At 39.3% G+C, this 18,195-nt stretch overlaps 1 protein-coding gene and 1 long non-coding RNA gene across 6 annotated transcripts in view; one reads left to right on the top strand and one right to left on the bottom strand.

The window, feature by feature from the left end:
• The window catches only part of LOC105484331 (uncharacterized), a 167,535-nt gene extending 153,604 nt beyond the window's left edge, over positions 1 to 13,931 (top strand). For 2 of the 3 annotated variants that reach the window (XR_011611000.1, XR_003018648.2), the window contains one exon: positions 6,677 to 8,966. This is a non-coding gene — a long non-coding RNA (uncharacterized lncRNA). Of the gene's footprint in view, positions 1 to 6,676; positions 8,967 to 12,818 lie in introns of those variants that run through there. The other variant, XR_011611001.1, reaches the window with a different exon arrangement.
• The window catches only part of LOC105484330 (piwi like RNA-mediated gene silencing 4), a 68,917-nt gene that overhangs the window by 36,062 nt on the left and 14,660 nt on the right, over positions 1 to 18,195 (bottom strand). Inside the window, exons 1-4 of one of the 3 annotated variants that reach the window (XM_071075483.1) lie at positions 13,917 to 14,174; positions 11,456 to 11,534; positions 7,482 to 7,613; positions 5,121 to 5,335 (exon numbers count right to left, since the gene is read on the bottom strand). In XM_071075483.1, the coding sequence (XP_070931584.1) occupies positions 5,121 to 5,335; positions 7,482 to 7,572 (306 nt within the window). In that variant the 5' untranslated portion in view covers positions 7,573 to 7,613; positions 11,456 to 11,534; positions 13,917 to 14,174. Of the gene's footprint in view, positions 1 to 5,120; positions 5,336 to 7,481; positions 7,614 to 11,455; positions 11,535 to 12,659; positions 12,898 to 13,916; positions 14,175 to 18,195 lie in introns of those variants that run through there. The other 2 variants (XM_024793602.2, XM_071075484.1) reach the window with 2 other exon arrangements.

Genomic DNA, 18,195 nt, shown 5'->3' with positions numbered 1-18,195 from the left:
TATATAAATCAATCAATAAATATCAATCAATGATCCTGGATTTCTTTAAGGGATAAGGAATTAGATAAAGTCAGCTAATCAGCAAGCATTTATGTAGTCTGCCTCTACTTTCTACAGCTACAGTATGGATTTAACCACTTTAAGGTTGCATCAAGAATATAGGGCAGGAACCAGTCATTGCATGGAAACAAAGAGAAACTGATCTTTTCACAGGGATGTAAGATTTCATCGAGATAATTTCTTGCTTCAGATAAAACTGTACAGAAATCAGAGATGGACAGCTATAGAAAGAGCTCATCAACATTGAGAAAAATCTGGCAGACAGAAGGGATGCCCAGCTCTCAAACTGCTGCAGGGGCTTTGGGACAAAGTATTAAGACAATAAAGGATGTCGGGATGAGTGGCTGAGGGGAGGTGGCAGCAGATGGTCTCAGAAAATACATTTTCAACAACCACCTAAGATCAAACTCTTCAGCCCCCCTTGCACCTCTCCCACCAAACACCCACTCCTCCTTCACTTCCTACATCTCTTATTGGACCTCAGACCCTCCAGTCCCCAGGCTGCTAACCTCAGAGTAAACTTTCACTTCTCCTCAATTCACGATCTAATCAGTTGGCAAGTCTTACTGTACACCAGGAATGTCTCTGATCTATCTCAGCTGTTCCAATACCATTATTTACTACAGTGCTTAAGAGCACATGATATGGAATTGGATAGACTCTGGTCCTCTGCCTCTTATAGCTGGTGTGATGTGGAACAGCTTTCCCCATCTCTAAAGTGGTACTGAGTCTAATTAAAGTCACAGGGTTGTGACGATTAAGTGAGATAATGCATTGATTTTTCTTCCATCCATTGCACAGGCACTCGGGAATTCAAATAGCAGCACTTTGTATCTCTGTTCAGGCCCTTTTGACACCCTGCCCACACTATTTCAGTGGCACTTTATTAATCTTCCCACCTCCTTCTGTAAACCATTCAATAGGATGTGATCAGATTAACTGTAATTTAACACAGCTGCCATGGAAACACTCTCTCAAAGTCTTCATGATCCATGGAAGAGTCTCTGTTCCTTGGCAGGACATTTAAAGTTCTCTCTAGCTTTGAAATCACAACCTCCACACCTTCCTGGCTAAACCTGAATGAGAAAGAGTTTCTAAAATATGGCCCTCACTTCCTATCATTGCCTCTTCTGCCTAGGAATCTCATATCTCCCATTGTCCACCTCACTGATCAAAATCCTAAACAAGGAATCATCACTCTCATTGAAGTGTCCTGCTAGAAATAAGCTTATCTTTCATCAAGCTCTCTATGATAATCTTGGGTAAGATATTTAGCCTTACTAGGCCCCAAGGGTGAAATGAGATCATGCTATAAAGAGCCTGGCAGGCCGGGCGTGGTGGCTCACACCTGTAATCCCAGCACTTTGGGAGGCTGAGGCGGGTGGATCACCTGAGGTCAGGAGTTTGACACCAGCCTGGTCAACGTGAAGCAACCCTGTCTCTACTAAAAATACAAAAATTAGCCGGGCGTGGTGGCAGGTGCCTATAATCCCAGCTACTTAGGAGGCTGAGACAGGAGAATTGCTTGAACCCAGGGAGGCGGTGGTTGTAGTGAGCCAAGATCATGCCACTGCACTCCAGTCTGGGTGACAAGAGCAAAACTCCACCTCAAAAAATAAAAAAATAAAAAAATAAAAAGAGCCTGGCAGAGTAATCTGGAAGGTGTAACTGGTAGCAGCAGTGGTGGTAGCAGCTACTTGTGGGACACAAAGATCTGCTCGAGAGAGATGTTGGGGATAATCTGGAGAACAAAGAAGGACAGTACTTAACACCTAGTAAGTGCTCAATAAATGTTAGCATAATAAAAATACTAATTATTATGACACTTATTTCATTCTACCTTACATAGTATTTATTTGTAAAGAATTTTGATTCTAAATTGAAATTTTGGAGAACAAGTACTCTGTTTTATTTATCTTTGTTTGCTCCATGGTCGCAACACCCTGCCAGGTTCAGAGTAGGCTCTTTATAAGTATATGAGAGTGGCAAATAGATGTGAACACGAATAGCAATACCAGTCTGGCTGCAGATGTACAAATGGGGCCTGGACAGTGAAAGGTTAGGAGGTAGCTGAACAGGACTTCTGGAACTCCTAGGAGTGCAATGAGTCAACTAGTGGCCGAGATATTTCAACTTAAATAAGCATCCTAGGACATGTGTAGGGGATAGATGGGGATGCAGAATTAAGCCTCAGTCAATACCAAGATCAGAATAAAAAGGTGAAAGCAGCAGTATCTCCAGTAGGACACTTTCTTTTGCACTGTAACTGGGTGACAGGTCATATGTTTATAAGGAATAAGACAACACTATTCTGTTTAAACCTAGTATCCCCTATACCCGGGAAATGAAATAAACAGGCCTGATTTATCACACCATGTTTTTACGGTCTATTTTCTCACTTGCCTCCTTATTAGGCTCCGTCCCCAGCAACAGAAAGGTGTTTGACACATACTACATGCTCATTTTGAATGAGAAATGAATAGTAGTAACATATTCTTAGCATTTGTAGAGTATAAGTTCTCCATTCTGTTTAGGTACAATGGAAGTAAGCTGAACACTTCAAGAGTAGTATTTAATAATTTCAACATATCTAAATTTCTAAACTAGTGCTAGAAATGTATCTACAAGAACAAGATCATTTTTAATGATAACAACAGACTTGAAATATATCATTTAAGTATGAGAAGCCATATTAGCATGCTATCAACATCTGGTCATAGGACAAAGAACTGAAGGATCGATAAAAAATTATGGTGAATAAAAATGTTTCTTAATTTACAGATCTAGATTTTCTAAGCCATTAAATTTAACCATATGGTATAATTTTAACATTCCATATCCAATGCAACAATCATTCAAGCAGCTCCTATAAATCTCAGGGTCTCATAAAAGGCAAAAGGCCCAAGAGTGCTTAGAAACACATTTCTTGAGAAAATTCAAAGAGATTTACGTAGAGCCTAAAAATTTAAATCTAAACTATTGGTACTGAACTCTGCAAACAGTTGAACTAAGGGAGTAAGATTTCTAAGAGATAGAAGCATAAAATGTTAATCCAATGCTCTGTTTTAATTTTTCATAGAGAAATTGGTTCTTTTTTCCTTGTAGTAATTGTAACATTGTTTTAGAACAAAACATATGATGAAAACATACATACTATATTTTAGGACTGGAGATGTTAAATGTGTAAAAAAATGGATAAAGGAATATGAAATACACAATAGCTATTTCCAATGGTTGCATTAAAAAAAACTTTAAAAATTGACATAACTCATATTTCATATGATAGAGCAAGTCGTTAAATAAATGGCAATTCTAGAATCAAAAATTGATGTAAAGTTATTTGGACATACAGGCACAAGGGTGCAGGAGCAAAAAAAGGTAGAAATAATTTAAAGTTCTGAAGCCATAGGCCAAATGGTGTTTCTTAGTCTTGCCTACTTTGGGAATTTTTTTTAAGATGCCTATTTCAAGGACACTTACAGCTCTTATTTTTTAAATACCAGACCAGCTTCGTAATTAAGAAATCAATTACTAGTGAAGTCTTAATTAGGAAGTCTTTTTTTAAGCTCTCAGGCAGGGGAACAGGAAAGAGGAAAGGAGTGAATCACTCATTCCAATTGTCATGAAAATCAACTAATCTCTTAAATATATAAGTATATATAAGGGGACTTCAAAAAGTTCATGGAAATATGTGTTATGAAAAAAACTATGTATGGATTTCAAAAATTTTGCAGCAAAATAAACTCATACTAACTTGTACTAAATTTCTGCACCAAAATAAACTCATACTAACAGGATCCAGTGTGAGGCACTAAAAATAAGATCAATTTGAAAAGAGCCCCTATCAGACCAATATGAGTTCTGCTAAGATTGAAGGAAGAACAGATATCAAATTTTTGGTGATATTTGGGTAGAAAAATGGCAAAATCATTGATGTGTAATGAAAAGTTTATGGGAACAATGCCACAAAGAAATCAGCAGTTTACAAATGGATAACTCATCTTAAGAAGGGATGAGACAATGTTGAAAATGAAGCCTGCTGCAGACCACCTACACAAATTTGCAAGGAGAAAAAATTCATCTTGTTCATGCTGTAACTGAGAAGACCAAAGATTAACAGCAGAAACAATAGCCAACACCACAGACATCTCAATTTGTTTAGCTTATACAATTCTGACTAAAAAATTAAAGTTGAGCAAACTTTCCATTCTATGGTTGCCAAATTCATTGCATTCAGATCAGTTGCAGATAAAAGCAGAGCTGTCAATAAAAATTTTTTATAAATGGTATCAAGATCCTGAAGAATTTCTTTAAAAAATTGTAAGAGGAGATGAAACCTGGCTTTATCAGTACGATCCTGAAGACAAAGCACAATCAGAGCAATCGCTACTGAGAGGTGGAAGTGGTCCAGTCAAAGCAAACGCCAGCTCATCAAGAGCAAAGGTCATGGCAATAGTTTCTTGAGATGCTCAAGACATTCTGCTTGTTGACTTTCTGGAGGGCCAGAGAATGGTAACATCCACTTATTATGAAAGTGTTTTGAGAAATTTTGCCAAAGCCTGAGCAGAAAAATGACCAGGAAAGCTTCCCTGGAGAGTACGACAACAATGCTTCTGCTCATTCTTCTCAACAAACAAGGGCAAGTTTGCAAAAGTTTCAATGGGAAATCACTGGGCATCCACTTTACTGCTGATTTGGCTCCTTCTGACTTTTTGTTTTATAATCTTAAAAAATCTGTAAAGGGCACCTATTTTTCTTCAGTTAATAAGGTAAAAAATACACTGCACTGACATGGTTAAATTCCCAGGACGCTTAGTTATTTAGGGATGGACTAAATGGCTGATACCATTGCTTACAAAAGTATCTTGACCTTAGTAAAACTCTTGGTAAGAAATAAAGGTAGTTTTTAAAATTTTTACCTTTCAATTCTATTTTTCCACAAACCTTTTGGAATCTCCTTGCATATGTGTATATATATATATGTGTGTGTATGTGTGTATATATACACATAAAATAAACACACATCCACATATACAGTGAAAAAACTAATCATACTATACCTTTTCTTCTAGCTTTTGTGACAGAAAGAGGATGGCACCGTCAAATGCTTTTGCTTTGTTGGAAAGTTCACTATGACTATAAAGTAAAGCAATTCTCAGCCTTCTAGATGCTAAATCTGGAACGTATGTCACATGGTACTGGTATAGCTGCCAGTCTTGAGGAAAATCTAAGTTAAAGAGGTTTGTAACCAGTTTCACAGGTATTCCACTGGAACCTGAAGACAACAAACAAAAAATAATTTTTTAATCAGGAAATCACATCATGTTAATATTAATCACTTCATTTAAAAATGTATTTGCATATGCATAGTAGTTGCTGTAAAGCAAGGATTTTTGCACAGTGACACAGGATAAACCCTAAAACTTGCAGCCTAATAACACCTTTGGGAGCTAAAATGGGATCATGCATGAAGCAGGCTTCATAAGAACATAAGAGCTGACACTGGCATTCCTGTCCTTGTGAGACGAGAAGCATCTGAACTCAGCCATTCCAGGATGCCTTTCAGAGCTTGCCTTCCCGCTCTCATTTTCTGCAATTCAAATCAGCTCAAGTAATTTTTTCAGATGCTGCTCTGAAATCATACGGCTCTCGTATGATAAAGAAACAGTCTGGTTCTTACTATGAATATACAACCCCCAACCTCTGGGAAATCCAGATAATCAGAAGTTAATCATATTTCTGAAAATTCTGAAAAAGTTCTATCAGTGCTTAGACCAAATCATCTCAGAGAAGACCCTCAGAGATTAAGGGGAAGGCTGGGGAGAGAGGAAGGAACTGTCATTTTTCCGACGTGAAAACAGACAGGGCTTCTGGGCTTCTGTTTTCTGCAGACACATGGAGGCCATGTGTGCTTCTGGGACTTCCAGCCCCCTACAGACATTTTCATTCACATCTTAAAAGTCTATAGGACAAAATCAGAGATGGCCACGACATAGTCAGTTAGCTCAGGATGGTGTAAGTTCCCCCCAGAGCAGAATCCAGGAGGGCACGAAGAAGGTTCTTCTCACTTCCCCTTACAGAGAATCATCCAGTTTTGGTCTTACAGAAAAGAACGATATAGGGGCTGGGCATGCTGGCTCACACCTGGAATCCCAGCACTTTGGGAGGCTGAGGCGGGTGGATAGCTGGAGGCCACGAGTTCGAGACCAGCCTGGCCAACCTGGCAAGACCCTGTCTCTACAAAAAATACAAAAATTAACTGGGCATGGTGGCCCACACCTGTAAGTCCAGCTACTCGGGAGGCGGAGGCACAAGAATGGCTTGAACCTGGAAGGCAGAGGCTGCAGTGACCCAAGATCTCACCATTACACTCCAGCCTGGGCAACAGAGTGAGATGCTCTCAAAAAAGAAAGAAAAGAAAAGAATGATATAGAATAAGTGCTATTTTGCTTTTCTCATGGAGGAAAGCAACCCAGAGACCCCAAAGTGGTGAGGAATACAAGGTATCAGCTGTGCTTCAGTATTTCCTCAGCTTCGACCTGGGGTATATATCTGGCAGGAGCAAGAAACCTCTGTGCTATTTTAGCTAAATAACAGATCTCTTTTGTTCTCCCAGATCCTGAGGAAATGGCAAAGCAACATATTTTAGCTGCTCATATAAAGAGTCGTCAACCTAGACTGTCAGAGCTGGAAAGACCCTTCAAGATCATCTACACATGATAGTTTTCAAACGGCAGCTGGGTCCCATTAGCGCTGCAGTTATGAAATCAGGTGAGGTGAATCGCATGTTTAATGAAAAGACCGGAATAAAACAGAATGGAAGAGATGCACTGTTTCATGAAACTTTTGCTTCAATTGTGTGGAGACAGTGTGTGTATGCTGGATAATAATGTATTTCTTATTTTGGTTTAAAAAGTTTGGAAAACACTGATCCGCATCAGTGATTTTTAACTTTCGTGAGGGGGCCACAAAGCCTTTTGAGAATCTAATGAAAACAACAGACCTACTTCCCAGAAAAGACATATACTGACAATTTGCATGCAATGTTATGGTTGAGCCTGGAATCTGGGTAAAGAATCCCCCAAATAGGTTGTCTTTCTTTTTACAGCTGAAGTCCAGAAAGGTTATTACTTCCCATGTTGGGAAAGAAAAGAAACATCTTTTTAACTCCCACCCCAGTATATGAAGAAAATCTTTTCCAAAAGTGAGATGTCATTTTGGGGAAGATATTATTTCTATTAATAAAAGAGAAAATTAAGGCTAGAAAAACTAAAGCGTCTAACAGCGCCTTGGACATAGAAGATGTTCAGTAAATATCTGTTAAGCAAACATACAAACTTATTTATTTTAGACCTAGAATTTGGAATTCCTTAAGCAAGATTTGGTAACATTAAACAAGTAAGTAACATAACACTGGGTACCTGTTTTACAATCTCTCACATGTGCCAATTTTTCTCTGGTACAAATACTCAAATCCATAAAGTCCTGTTTGTTTTTCACACCTCTTTCCATGGAGGTACTTCCAGCATCACCAGAAGATATCCCATATTTATCTAAAACATGAAGAGAATGTGGTAACAGCTCATATTTCATTCTAGTGCTACTGTTTACAACTACTATGTCAAAAATGCATTGCAATCCAAACTTGTGGTTTTGGATACGGCTTGCCCGTACTGCTGAAACCATTCATGACTATACAGAAGTCTTCAGCCTAAAAATGGAAAATTGTGAAGAAAACACAGAATGTTTTGTTAAAAATAACAGATCTCGGCCAGATGTGGTGACTCACGCCTGTAGTCCCGGCACTTTAGGAGGTCATGGCGGGTGGATCGCTTGAGCTCTGGAGTTAGAGACCAGCCTGGGCAACGTGTTGAAACCCTGTCTCTACCAAAAACACAAAAAATCAGCTGGGCGTGGTGACATGTGCCTGGGCTGAGGTGGGAGGATCACTTAACCCAACTCCAGAAGGTGGGGGTAGCAGTGAGCCATGGTCACGCCCGCACTCCAGCCTGGGCGACAGGGCAAGACCCTGTCTCACAAAAACAAAAACAGATCTTGACTTAGTTTTTGCTCTTGTAATATTGTAGACTTTCTCTTCTTGGCTAAGGAGAAAACCCTCCCTCCCCATTCCCTTCTCCATACCTATTTATGGAGGGCAGCTCTCCTGCCCTTAGCTCTTGTGTAACTCCCTGAAGGGTTCCCAACTAACTTCTGTCCTCAGCAACTTCTGCCCAGAAAGAAGCTGAATCTCTGACATTTCCCAATGAAAAGAAGAGAAACTGCCTGGAACATTGCCATCAGTTTTTATTCTAGGTCATTCCCCATAAGAATAAAAGCCAGTGTTTCACCTCAGGGCATATCACTTACTCATAGCTTCTAGAAAATATGAAATTAAAATCTGTTTCCAAATGAGTATTTTCTGTTTAAATTAGTATGGGAGATGCTGACTTTCTGGCATGTTGAAAATAACTTTATAAAAATACAAAATGTTACCACAAAGTAATATGAATTTCTAGAACTCTACATGACCACTGCCTTTGACGTAGTCACTGTGTGAAACCACCCTACGTGAGACTACCACCGGCTCAAATGCTGTCCAGCCCCTGCTCAGTGGAGTCTAAGTTTCCCAGGAAAATCACAAAATGTATTTAATCCTTAATTCTATTACCCTCACTAAATTGTCCATATAAGCCACTGCTCTTGGTTTCAAAAGATGTTAGGTGGTTTCTGAAGATTCAAGCTACTATAGTATGGCAGTTACCAGGAGCTGGAGGGAGCGGGGAATGGGAGTTATTATTTAATGAGTACAGAGTTTCAGTTTTGCAAGGTGAAAAAAGATCTAAAGTTGGATGGTGGTGATGATTGCACGACAATATAAATGAAGTTCATCTCCCAAGACTGCACATTTAAAAGTAATTAAAATGGTAAATTTTATGTTATATATATTTTAAAATAAAGAAAGAAAACTCCAATTTTCCCTCCAAGGATGAAGGATTTTCATCATTCACCGTTCATAACAATGTGTGGCGGATGTGAAAAAACATTCACAAGGATGGAATAATGTTTGAAAATAGTGGAAGGCACTGGGCCTGTCAGAGCAGGGCTGCTGTGCTCACAGGCTGCACCTTCATTTGTGTGTTTGGATCACAGGGGTACATACACAGGACTGGAAAATTCCCAGCGAGGAACAGCAGAGTCAGACATGAGATGAGTGGGAGGACTAGACCCTCAGAGCCTGGGAGAACCTAATGCTTAGAGCTTCCATACTTATTAGAAATCAGTCGCTTGGGAAAATAAAAAACATTGTGGTCAGAACAAGAGAGATGGCTAACTGGTTTTTTTTTTTTTTCCTTTTCTTTTCTTTTCTTTTTTTTGAGATGGAATTGGAATTTCGCTCTTGTTGCCCAAGCTAGAGTGCAACAGTGCGATCTCGGCTCACTGCAACCTCCACCTCCCAGGTTCAAGTGATTCTCCTCCCTCAACCTCCTGAGCAGCTGGGATTACAGGTGTGTGCCACCACACCCAGCAAATTTTTTGTATTTTTAGTAGAAAAGTAGAAACGGGGTTTCACCTTGTTAGCCAGGCTGGTCTTGAACTCCTGACCTCAGGTGATCCGCCCGCCTTGGCCTTGGCCTCTCAAAGTGCTGGGATTACAGGCCTGAGCCACCACGCCCGGCCTGACTAACTGGTTTTATTCAGGGTCATGGGCCTTAAGCCCCAGTGCCTCAGAATGTGACCATATTTGGAGACAGGGTCTTTAAACAGGTGATTACGTTAAAGTGAGGTCATTATGGTGGTTCCTAATCCAGTATGACTGACATCATAAGAAGAGGAATTAGGACATAGAAATGCAAAGGAAAGATCATGTGAACACAAGGGGAAGTCGGCTATGTATAAACCAAGAAGAGGGTCCTCAGAAGAAACCAGCCCTGTCCCACCTGATCTCAGACTTTAACCATCCAGATTTGTGAGCAAATAAATTTCTGCTAATTAAGCCACCTGGTTGGTACTACTTTGTCAGGGCAGCCCTAGCAGACTAACACATGGGGCATGCCAACTCCCAGTGTGTGATTGTGGTGACTTTGCGTTGCATGTTGACAAGTATCCTGAGACCAAATCTGGCTTTGCAGTGAGGAGAGCTACCATTGAATGGTGATGTTTACCACAGGAGTGGAAGAAAGAGAGCAGTGGCTACATGCATACCAGGTTTCTACCATCCTTCCAAGCAACGGCATTGGCATTTATACACCATTCAGATTTTTTTTGCCCTTTTAAAAATTCATATACATTTAAGGCATAAGAGCATAGTTTTGTTACATGGATATATTGCATAGTGTGAAGTCTGGGCTTTTAGTGTAACCATCATCTGAATAATGTACGTTGCAGCCATTAAGTGATTTCTCACTCCCCTCCCACCCTCCCAACCTTCCAAGCCTCCAATGTCTATTATTCCACACTCTATGTCCATGTGTACACATTATTAAGCTTCCACTGATAAGTAACAACATGCAGTATTTGACTTTCTGTTTCTGAGTTATTTCAGTTAAGATAATGGCCGCCGCCCAGGGGCAGTGGCTCATACCTGTAATCCCAGCACTTTGGGAAGCCGAGGTGTGCAGATTGCCTGAGGTAGGGAGTTCAAGGCCAGCCTGACCAACATGGAGAAACCCCGTCTTTACTAAAAATACAAAATTAGCCAGGCGTGGTGGCATATGCCTGTAATCCCAGCTACTCAGGAGGCTGAGGCAGGGGAATCACTTGAACCCAGGAGGTGGGGGGTGCAGTGAGCCGAGATTGCGCCATTGCACGCCAGCCTGGGCAACAAGAGCAAAACTCCAATTCAAAAAAAAAAAAAAAGAGATAATGGCCTCCAATTCCATCCATGTTGCTGCAAGACATGCTTTCATTCTTTTTATGGCTGAGTAGTATTCTCTTATATATGTAAACCACATTTTCTTTATCTAATGCTTAAGTTGATTTTGTATCTTTGCTATTATGAATAGTGCTGCAATAAACATACAAGTGCAGATAAATTTTGAATATAATGATTTATTTTCCTTTGGGTAGAAATCCAGCAGTGGGGTTGCTGGATCAAATGGTATTACTATATAACACCATAAAGATTTTTAAAGTATTTTTTCAAAATTCTTCAGTGAATAGGAAGAAACAGAAACTGGCTTCCTAATATCTGTGGAGTCCCATCTACCAAACTGTGTCAGGAAATTCAGCATGTGCTTCTATGTTAGAGTCCCAAAGGCACATGACAAAGGGTATCCTTCAAGGAAAGGAAATCGGGATATGCAAGAGGTGGACCTACTGCTGTAAGGCTTGGCAGGGCTCCTCTTGCTCCATTCAGGTAGAATGGGACTAAATGAACAGACTGAGTTGCACTTACCGTTCGTTGAAATCCTGCTTGTTCCCAAGAAGCCATTGCTAGAGGATGCTTCATTGTTACTAAGATCAACAGATGTAGGCTAAAATGGCAAAAAAAAAAAAAAAAAAAAAAAAGGTTTTGTTCAGATTTACAATGGTAAGTCACAAATCAAAAAATTATCCTAAGAACAGTGTCAGGTCTTCAGATTACCATGAACTAGGCAAAGAAAATGTTAACAGGTAAAATCCTTGAGAGATGAGAAGAGAGTGCCTATTCCAGAAAAGAGGATAAAGACATACTGTAGTTTTCCTCACTCATCAAACTTTGGTTTTAGTACCAACTGTCGCCAGATACATATAGGTGGAGGTGTAAAGCAGCAGAGATGAGATTCTTGTGCCCAGGGAGGTCACCAGAGGGCATGCGGCACAGACGCACATGGACCTCATGTTTCCATAGCCCATGGACATAAAATGAACAGAGGCCCCGGGTCACCAGCTCAGATCATGATTCTGCCTGAATAAACTGGGCCAAAACAGGTTCACAAAAAAGACCAAGAGAACAATTAGTATGTTCTCTTTGCATAGTAACTACTTCTCTTTGTTCAAGAAGTTACTCTATCTTGGCTTGCTAAAAAATGGACAAAGTTCATGAGAATAAAGGCATAAGGACCACAAACTACTCATTTGAATACTTGCTCCAAATGCTAAGAATATGTAGTTGTATTAATAACATCACTCCAAAGTTGCTTATTGGCAGGTCAATCTAGTTGCTTAAATCCAGCAAGGAGCTTTCTCTATAGTGGTTGCTCAAGAACAGTAGTTTAATCTAAACCACATGTGTGACAGTATTTATTTTTATGTACTAATTAGTCAGAAAAACTGCATTAGATTATATGCCGTGTAATGTTATGAAAGCACATCACTTTTTACCAGGCAATTTAAAACGAAATCATGAAATTAAAACTCAGAAAGAAAAAGAGAATGATATATTTGTCCCCAGTCTTCAGTCCTCTTTACTGGCTAATATACCTACATTAATATCTTAGACAAGATCCCTAGAAGGAAAAAACTGTTAAAAGAAACCTTGGAAAGACTCAAACTTGAGAGAAAAGATAATACGCTACTTCGTAACAGAGAGGAGGAGATACATGTAGAGGAAGGCATTGTTCAGGCTAGAGAGAGAGGTAGGAGAAAATGAAACCATGCGCAATAAGCATGCTACACACCAATGGCGAGGCTTGGGTGCGCCCCACTTCTGTGGCACTGGGGCTGCGGGCGATACCTCTGGCTTTCACTCGGGCCCTTCCACTCATGTTCCCTGTGAGCCCACAGTGGCCACAAGAGCTGCAATGTCTCAGTTAGGGTATGTTTTGTTTTGGCTACAGATGGCGAGGCTGTGACGGCGAAACTGCCTGGAGGCGGTGGACGTCCAGCATCCCCAACCTACGCAGGGGCTGGAAATGCGTGCGAGGCTCGTGCGTGGGTGGAGAAAGCACGCTGGGGCGTGGGGATTGGCGCGAGCACGTGGGCCTGTGCGGGACTTCCTTTTTCTTCCCATTACCTCCACCCCACCCCAAAATTTGGCATTATCCCCCTTTTCCATTTTTGCCAACCTTATGTGTATTGGGTGGCATCAAACAATAATTTTTTTTTCAGTTTGTATTTTCTGCTCACCAATGAGGGTAAGTACCTCTTCATACATGTGATATTTTTAGAGTTATCCAGTCTGCAAATTGCCTGTCGCGTTCGTTTCCCATTTTTAAAATAGAGTGTCTCATCTTTGTGATTTGGAAGAAAACTTTTTTGAAAACTTTTTTAAAAACTTGCAAATATGCAAATATCTACTTCCAACCTATCACTTGTTAATTTTTACTATGAAATGCTTTAACCAAAATCCTAAATTTCGATGTTGCCAAATTCAGCCATTTGAAAATTTGTGCTTTTGGGATCTTTTTAAAAGAAAATTCCACCTGTCCTAAGTTTACAAGGAAAAGGACTTTCTATCATATTTTCTTTTTATTAACTTCGTAAGTTTACTGTTCACAACAAGTATCTTCTATCCTTCAGGAATTTACACTCACACATATGTAAGTATACAGTGTGAGATAGAAGTTCAACTTTATCTCCATAGAGTGAGCCATTCTTCCTTGACATCATCTGTTAAATAGCACATACTTTCTCTAATAGTTTGTGAAGCCACCTCCAGCAAATGACAGATTCCCATGTATAAATAGATCTAGTCTGTGCCTCCCATTTCTGCACCAAGACTTTAACACTATGTATCATTATTTCTTTGTATTATTCATAGAATCTGGTGGGATAAGTCTTTGCTCTTTGATCATTTTTTCCAACTGATTTATTTATTCACAAACTTTATTCTTCCATATACATTTTAAAATAAGTTTGTCAAGTTTCTTTAAATATCTTGCTTAAATTTCAATAGCATTGTATCCAATATATAAATCAATTTAGGAAGAACTTACATTTTTACAATGTTAGATTTCTCCATTTATTAAAGTCCTTCATTGTATCTTTTAATAGAGTTTACTTTTTTTCGTAAAAGTCTCATGTACTGAGTTAACTTTTGAAAATTTCATAGTTCTTATTACTATTGTGAACTATCTCTTCTTGTCATGTTTCACACTTGGTAATTATTAGTGTAGACACGTGATACTGGTTTTTGTGAAGTTGATATTGTTTATCAAGCTTGCTGAATTCCTCAGTTCTTAGAGCTTGTCTTTTGATTTCATTGAATTTGTATGTAGATAATCATATCATCTACAAATAATGATAATTTTGTCTCATCCCTTCTTATTCTTTTTCTTTTTCTTTGTTTTTCTTGTCTTATGTTGCTCAGAATTTTCAGTACAATGTTGAAGGTTACTATGGTAGTTGGAATTCTTGTTTTCTTTCTGATTTTAAAGAGACTGAAATGTCTCCATTTTGTTTGATGTTTGCTATAAATATCTAGTTTATAGTCCTTATCATCTTAAGAAAGCGTTATTCTATTCCTACTTTTCAAAGATTATTTTAATTATAAATGTGCATAAAATTTTATTAAATACTACCCTGGATTGGTTGAAAAGCTTGTGCTGAAGTTATAAGGGCGCATGTACAGGCTGTTCATCAGAGTATTCTTTGGAGTGGCAGGTAGTTGCAGGCAGCTTATGTGCCCAGCAGAAGGGGCAACAGGTAGATAAAATGTGGTAGACACATGAAGTGGATTACTAGGCTAACATTCAGGAATAATGACCTAAAAATATATTTAGCAACACGGATAGATAGATCTTAAATACATTGTATTGAATAAAGGAAAAGCTTAAAAAAGATTGAGATCTATACAATGATAAAATATTACATTAATTTTTAAAACATTAGGGACACCTGTGTATGGGATATGTACTAATTTTTTAAGTAAACGTATGTATCCAAGAACAGACACAATAGATTAAGTACTTATATAAGGAAATAAAACAGGAATGTGAATGGGGCAGAGAAAGAGAGAGCAAAAGACAGTACAATATAATATAGAATTTGCACAGACCCATGAGAATCATATAAAATGAATCAAAGAATATGATTAATTCAACTTTCTGTTCTTGGGGACTGAAAATTTAATAAATACAATAGCTAATGTTTATTGAATACCTACAGTATGCCAGGCATTATTGCCCCAGTTTTATAGATTAGGAAATTAAAGCTTCGGCAAACTAAGTGACTTGCCCAAGGCCCTACATTATGTGGCATACCTGGGATCCCAATTCAAGTCTGTCAACCTGTAAAGCTCACACTGTATCCACTCATCTCCTACTCTCCTCCCTCCAAGAAGGGGATCTGCCTTACTTTAGATGCAGCTTTTACTAGAGGAAAAAGCCCAAAGCCTGTGTGTTATGCCCTGTTCTGCCATTCAATTTATTCTCCATCAGAATACCCTTTCACCAGGTTCTCTTGGAACATATTAACCCTGACTGCTGGCAAGGGCAAGAGATAATGATGGTCTTGGGCAGAGATGGCCAGCCTTGGACTTGGTTCAGTGAAACTACTCTAATGAATAATAATAGATTTCTTTGAAAATGAAAGAGTCTGAAAATTGTGAGTGATCATAAACTGCTATGTTACAAAGGAGGGGCAGATGGAAAACACAATGTGGACAAGGAATCTACTTCTGAAAATCTGTGCTTTGTTTCTGAATGTCAGAATAGTCTCTAGCCCATGTTTTCCAAATTTACCACCTCCTGATACCACATTCCTTTTCATGTGACCTGCATTGATGTGGTAACATGACAGAGTGACAAGAAAGGCTAAGAATACACGAGACCTTTGAATGGTCAGATCCCTTCGATTTTCCAAATACTAATGTGTTATAAAATCAGAAATATTGATGATTTCTAATCATTATCTGCATTTTTCAACTTTCCTCTATGATTACTATAATAACCGACACACAAATCAGTCACATTGTGCCTTCCACATAGGCTTTTAAAAATGCACGTGTACTTTCCCTGTGGAGGTGATAGATGCAGGAGGAAGATAAGTGGGGGTCCCCAGAGAACCTCTGACTCGTCTGCACACTGGGAGAATGGGGTTGAAACTGCAGCAAGTTGGAACCAACCACTTGCAATGGGGAGGAGCCTGGGCTCTTCAGTTCCTATGTGTGGCCTGGAATGAATCTGTGAGGTTGTGGCCTCTCGATTTGCTAAGTTTTTTTTCCTTCTCGCCCAATAAACTGTTTCCTCGCCCTTCAATGTGTCTGCATGCCTAACTGGTCATGTGACAAGAACTCGGTTTTAGCTGAATTAAGGAGCAAAGTTCTCCATCAGTAGGGAGGCGGTATGCTAAGATTACAGGCATGCATGGCTTTAAAGTCAGGCAGACCAGAGTTTGTATCCCAACTCCATTGCTTACTAGCTTTCTCACCCAAGGAAATTTACGTAATCTCATTTAGCCTCAGTTTCTTTGATTATAAAGTGAGGATAGTGACCCTAGGATTCCTCAGCCTCAGCAGTATTCACATTTTGGGCTGGAAAATTCTCTGTTGTGGAAGGCTGTCCTATGCCTTGCAGAATGTTTAGCAGTATCTCTCGCCTCGACTCACTAAATGGTAATAGCACTCCCTCTAATTGTAACAGCCAAACATGTCTCTAGACATGGCTCACTGTACCCTGGTGGGCAAGTCACTCCTGGTTGAGAATCGCTGAGATATGTCTACCCCAAGAATTGTTTTGAGGATTAAATGAGATACTAATAATGATGTTTGTATAGCATTTGCCACACAATAAAAATTGCCTTATTTATTATTATTATCGTGTGTAGTGAACAAATTTTATAAAAATGAGTTCAATACAATTTTTGCAGTGTCATTCTTTCGAACTTGCGTCAGATCACTCCATGTGCGTGTATTGCACATGGATACTGCTAGTCATGGGTGCCTCTTGTCTCATGCCACCCTTCCTTCACATTTTCCTCAGTCCACCTTTCAACTCCAGCCATTGCTATGGCAATCAGCTGCACACAGTGTAACCTGATAGCATCACACCTCAACTGAATCCCGTATCTCTCAGTTCTGTCCAGGGCTTCTCTGCTACAGCAGGACACCCACTCAGCCATACTGACACAGAAGCAAACTTCAAGTTAACACCTTCATGGGGCCAAAAGGGGTGGGAGAATGTGGATAAATCCTCCCTCTTCCATCCACTGGGCAGACAATTCTGCGGTGCATTCTTTGGCCTCAGAGAGGGTCCCCAGTAGGGTCAAGTACCAGATGCCACAGAAGTGATGAGTTTGATAATGCATCCTTGGGTTGAATTTTCACCCTCCCTTATTTCACTCTTCCCAGGCCCTCTCTCCTGTTCCTTGCAGTCACTTACCAAAATAAACCACCCACTTGCAAGCCCTTATCTCAGGTTTATTTGGGAAGAAACTTATATAGTATTCATTCTAAAAGAAATTCCATGCCTGCTGTGGAATACTGTAAATGGTAATGGTTCCAAGCATTAGTATCTAAATGTCCAAGCATTAGTGTCTAAATTTTATCAATGAGAAGTTCACAGTTCAAAGACTTGCCTAACCTCATCCTGCAAGTCAGCTGTAAAAATTAGTTTTTCAGTTATTCAGTCTCATCTGGGGCTGTAACTTAATTTTTTCAATGATTTTTTATTAGGTAGACCCTACCTAATAATAAATGATTTTTTATTAGGTAGATCATGTATAAGTATAGGCCTGTTCACATCAGCTAATTTATTTGACAATGCCCATGGTTCCTGCTAACACAGAATTAATTCCTCAGGCACAGGTGTAGGTGGTTGAACTTCTGTAGAATTAGTGCATCAACGTGTTACCTTCATTGGGCCTTCTTTTAATAATACTGGATTAATTTTGAACTGTTTCATTCTTTTAACTTTTTATTTTGAAATATATCACATTTATAGAAAAGTTGCAAGGATAACTCAAAGAATGCCCATAAACCTTTTACCAAGATTCACCAATTAACATTTTGCTATATTTGCCTTATTATTTTTTCTTTGTATGTGTGTATGTGTGTATATACATACACTTTTTTTTTTTTTCTGGTCCATTTTGCAAAGAAGTTGACATCATGACCTTTGACTCTTAAATAATTTAGTGTGCACAGCAGGTCTTTGAATAATGTCGCTTCGTTCAATGTCATTTCCTTATAATGTTGATGGAAAAAAATCTATTTTCAGCCACGGCCCCTGGAGTGTGCATATTCTTCCCATGTCTACATGAGTTTTATCTGGGTAC

The sequence above is a fragment of the Macaca nemestrina genome, chromosome 12 (assembly GCF_043159975.1).
Source record: "Macaca nemestrina isolate mMacNem1 chromosome 12, mMacNem.hap1, whole genome shotgun sequence".
Classification (NCBI taxonomy): Eukaryota; Metazoa; Chordata; class Mammalia; order Primates; family Cercopithecidae; genus Macaca; species Macaca nemestrina.
The sequence above is the reverse complement of the archived record's forward strand: the minus strand, read 5'-3'. Positions and strand labels throughout refer to the sequence as shown.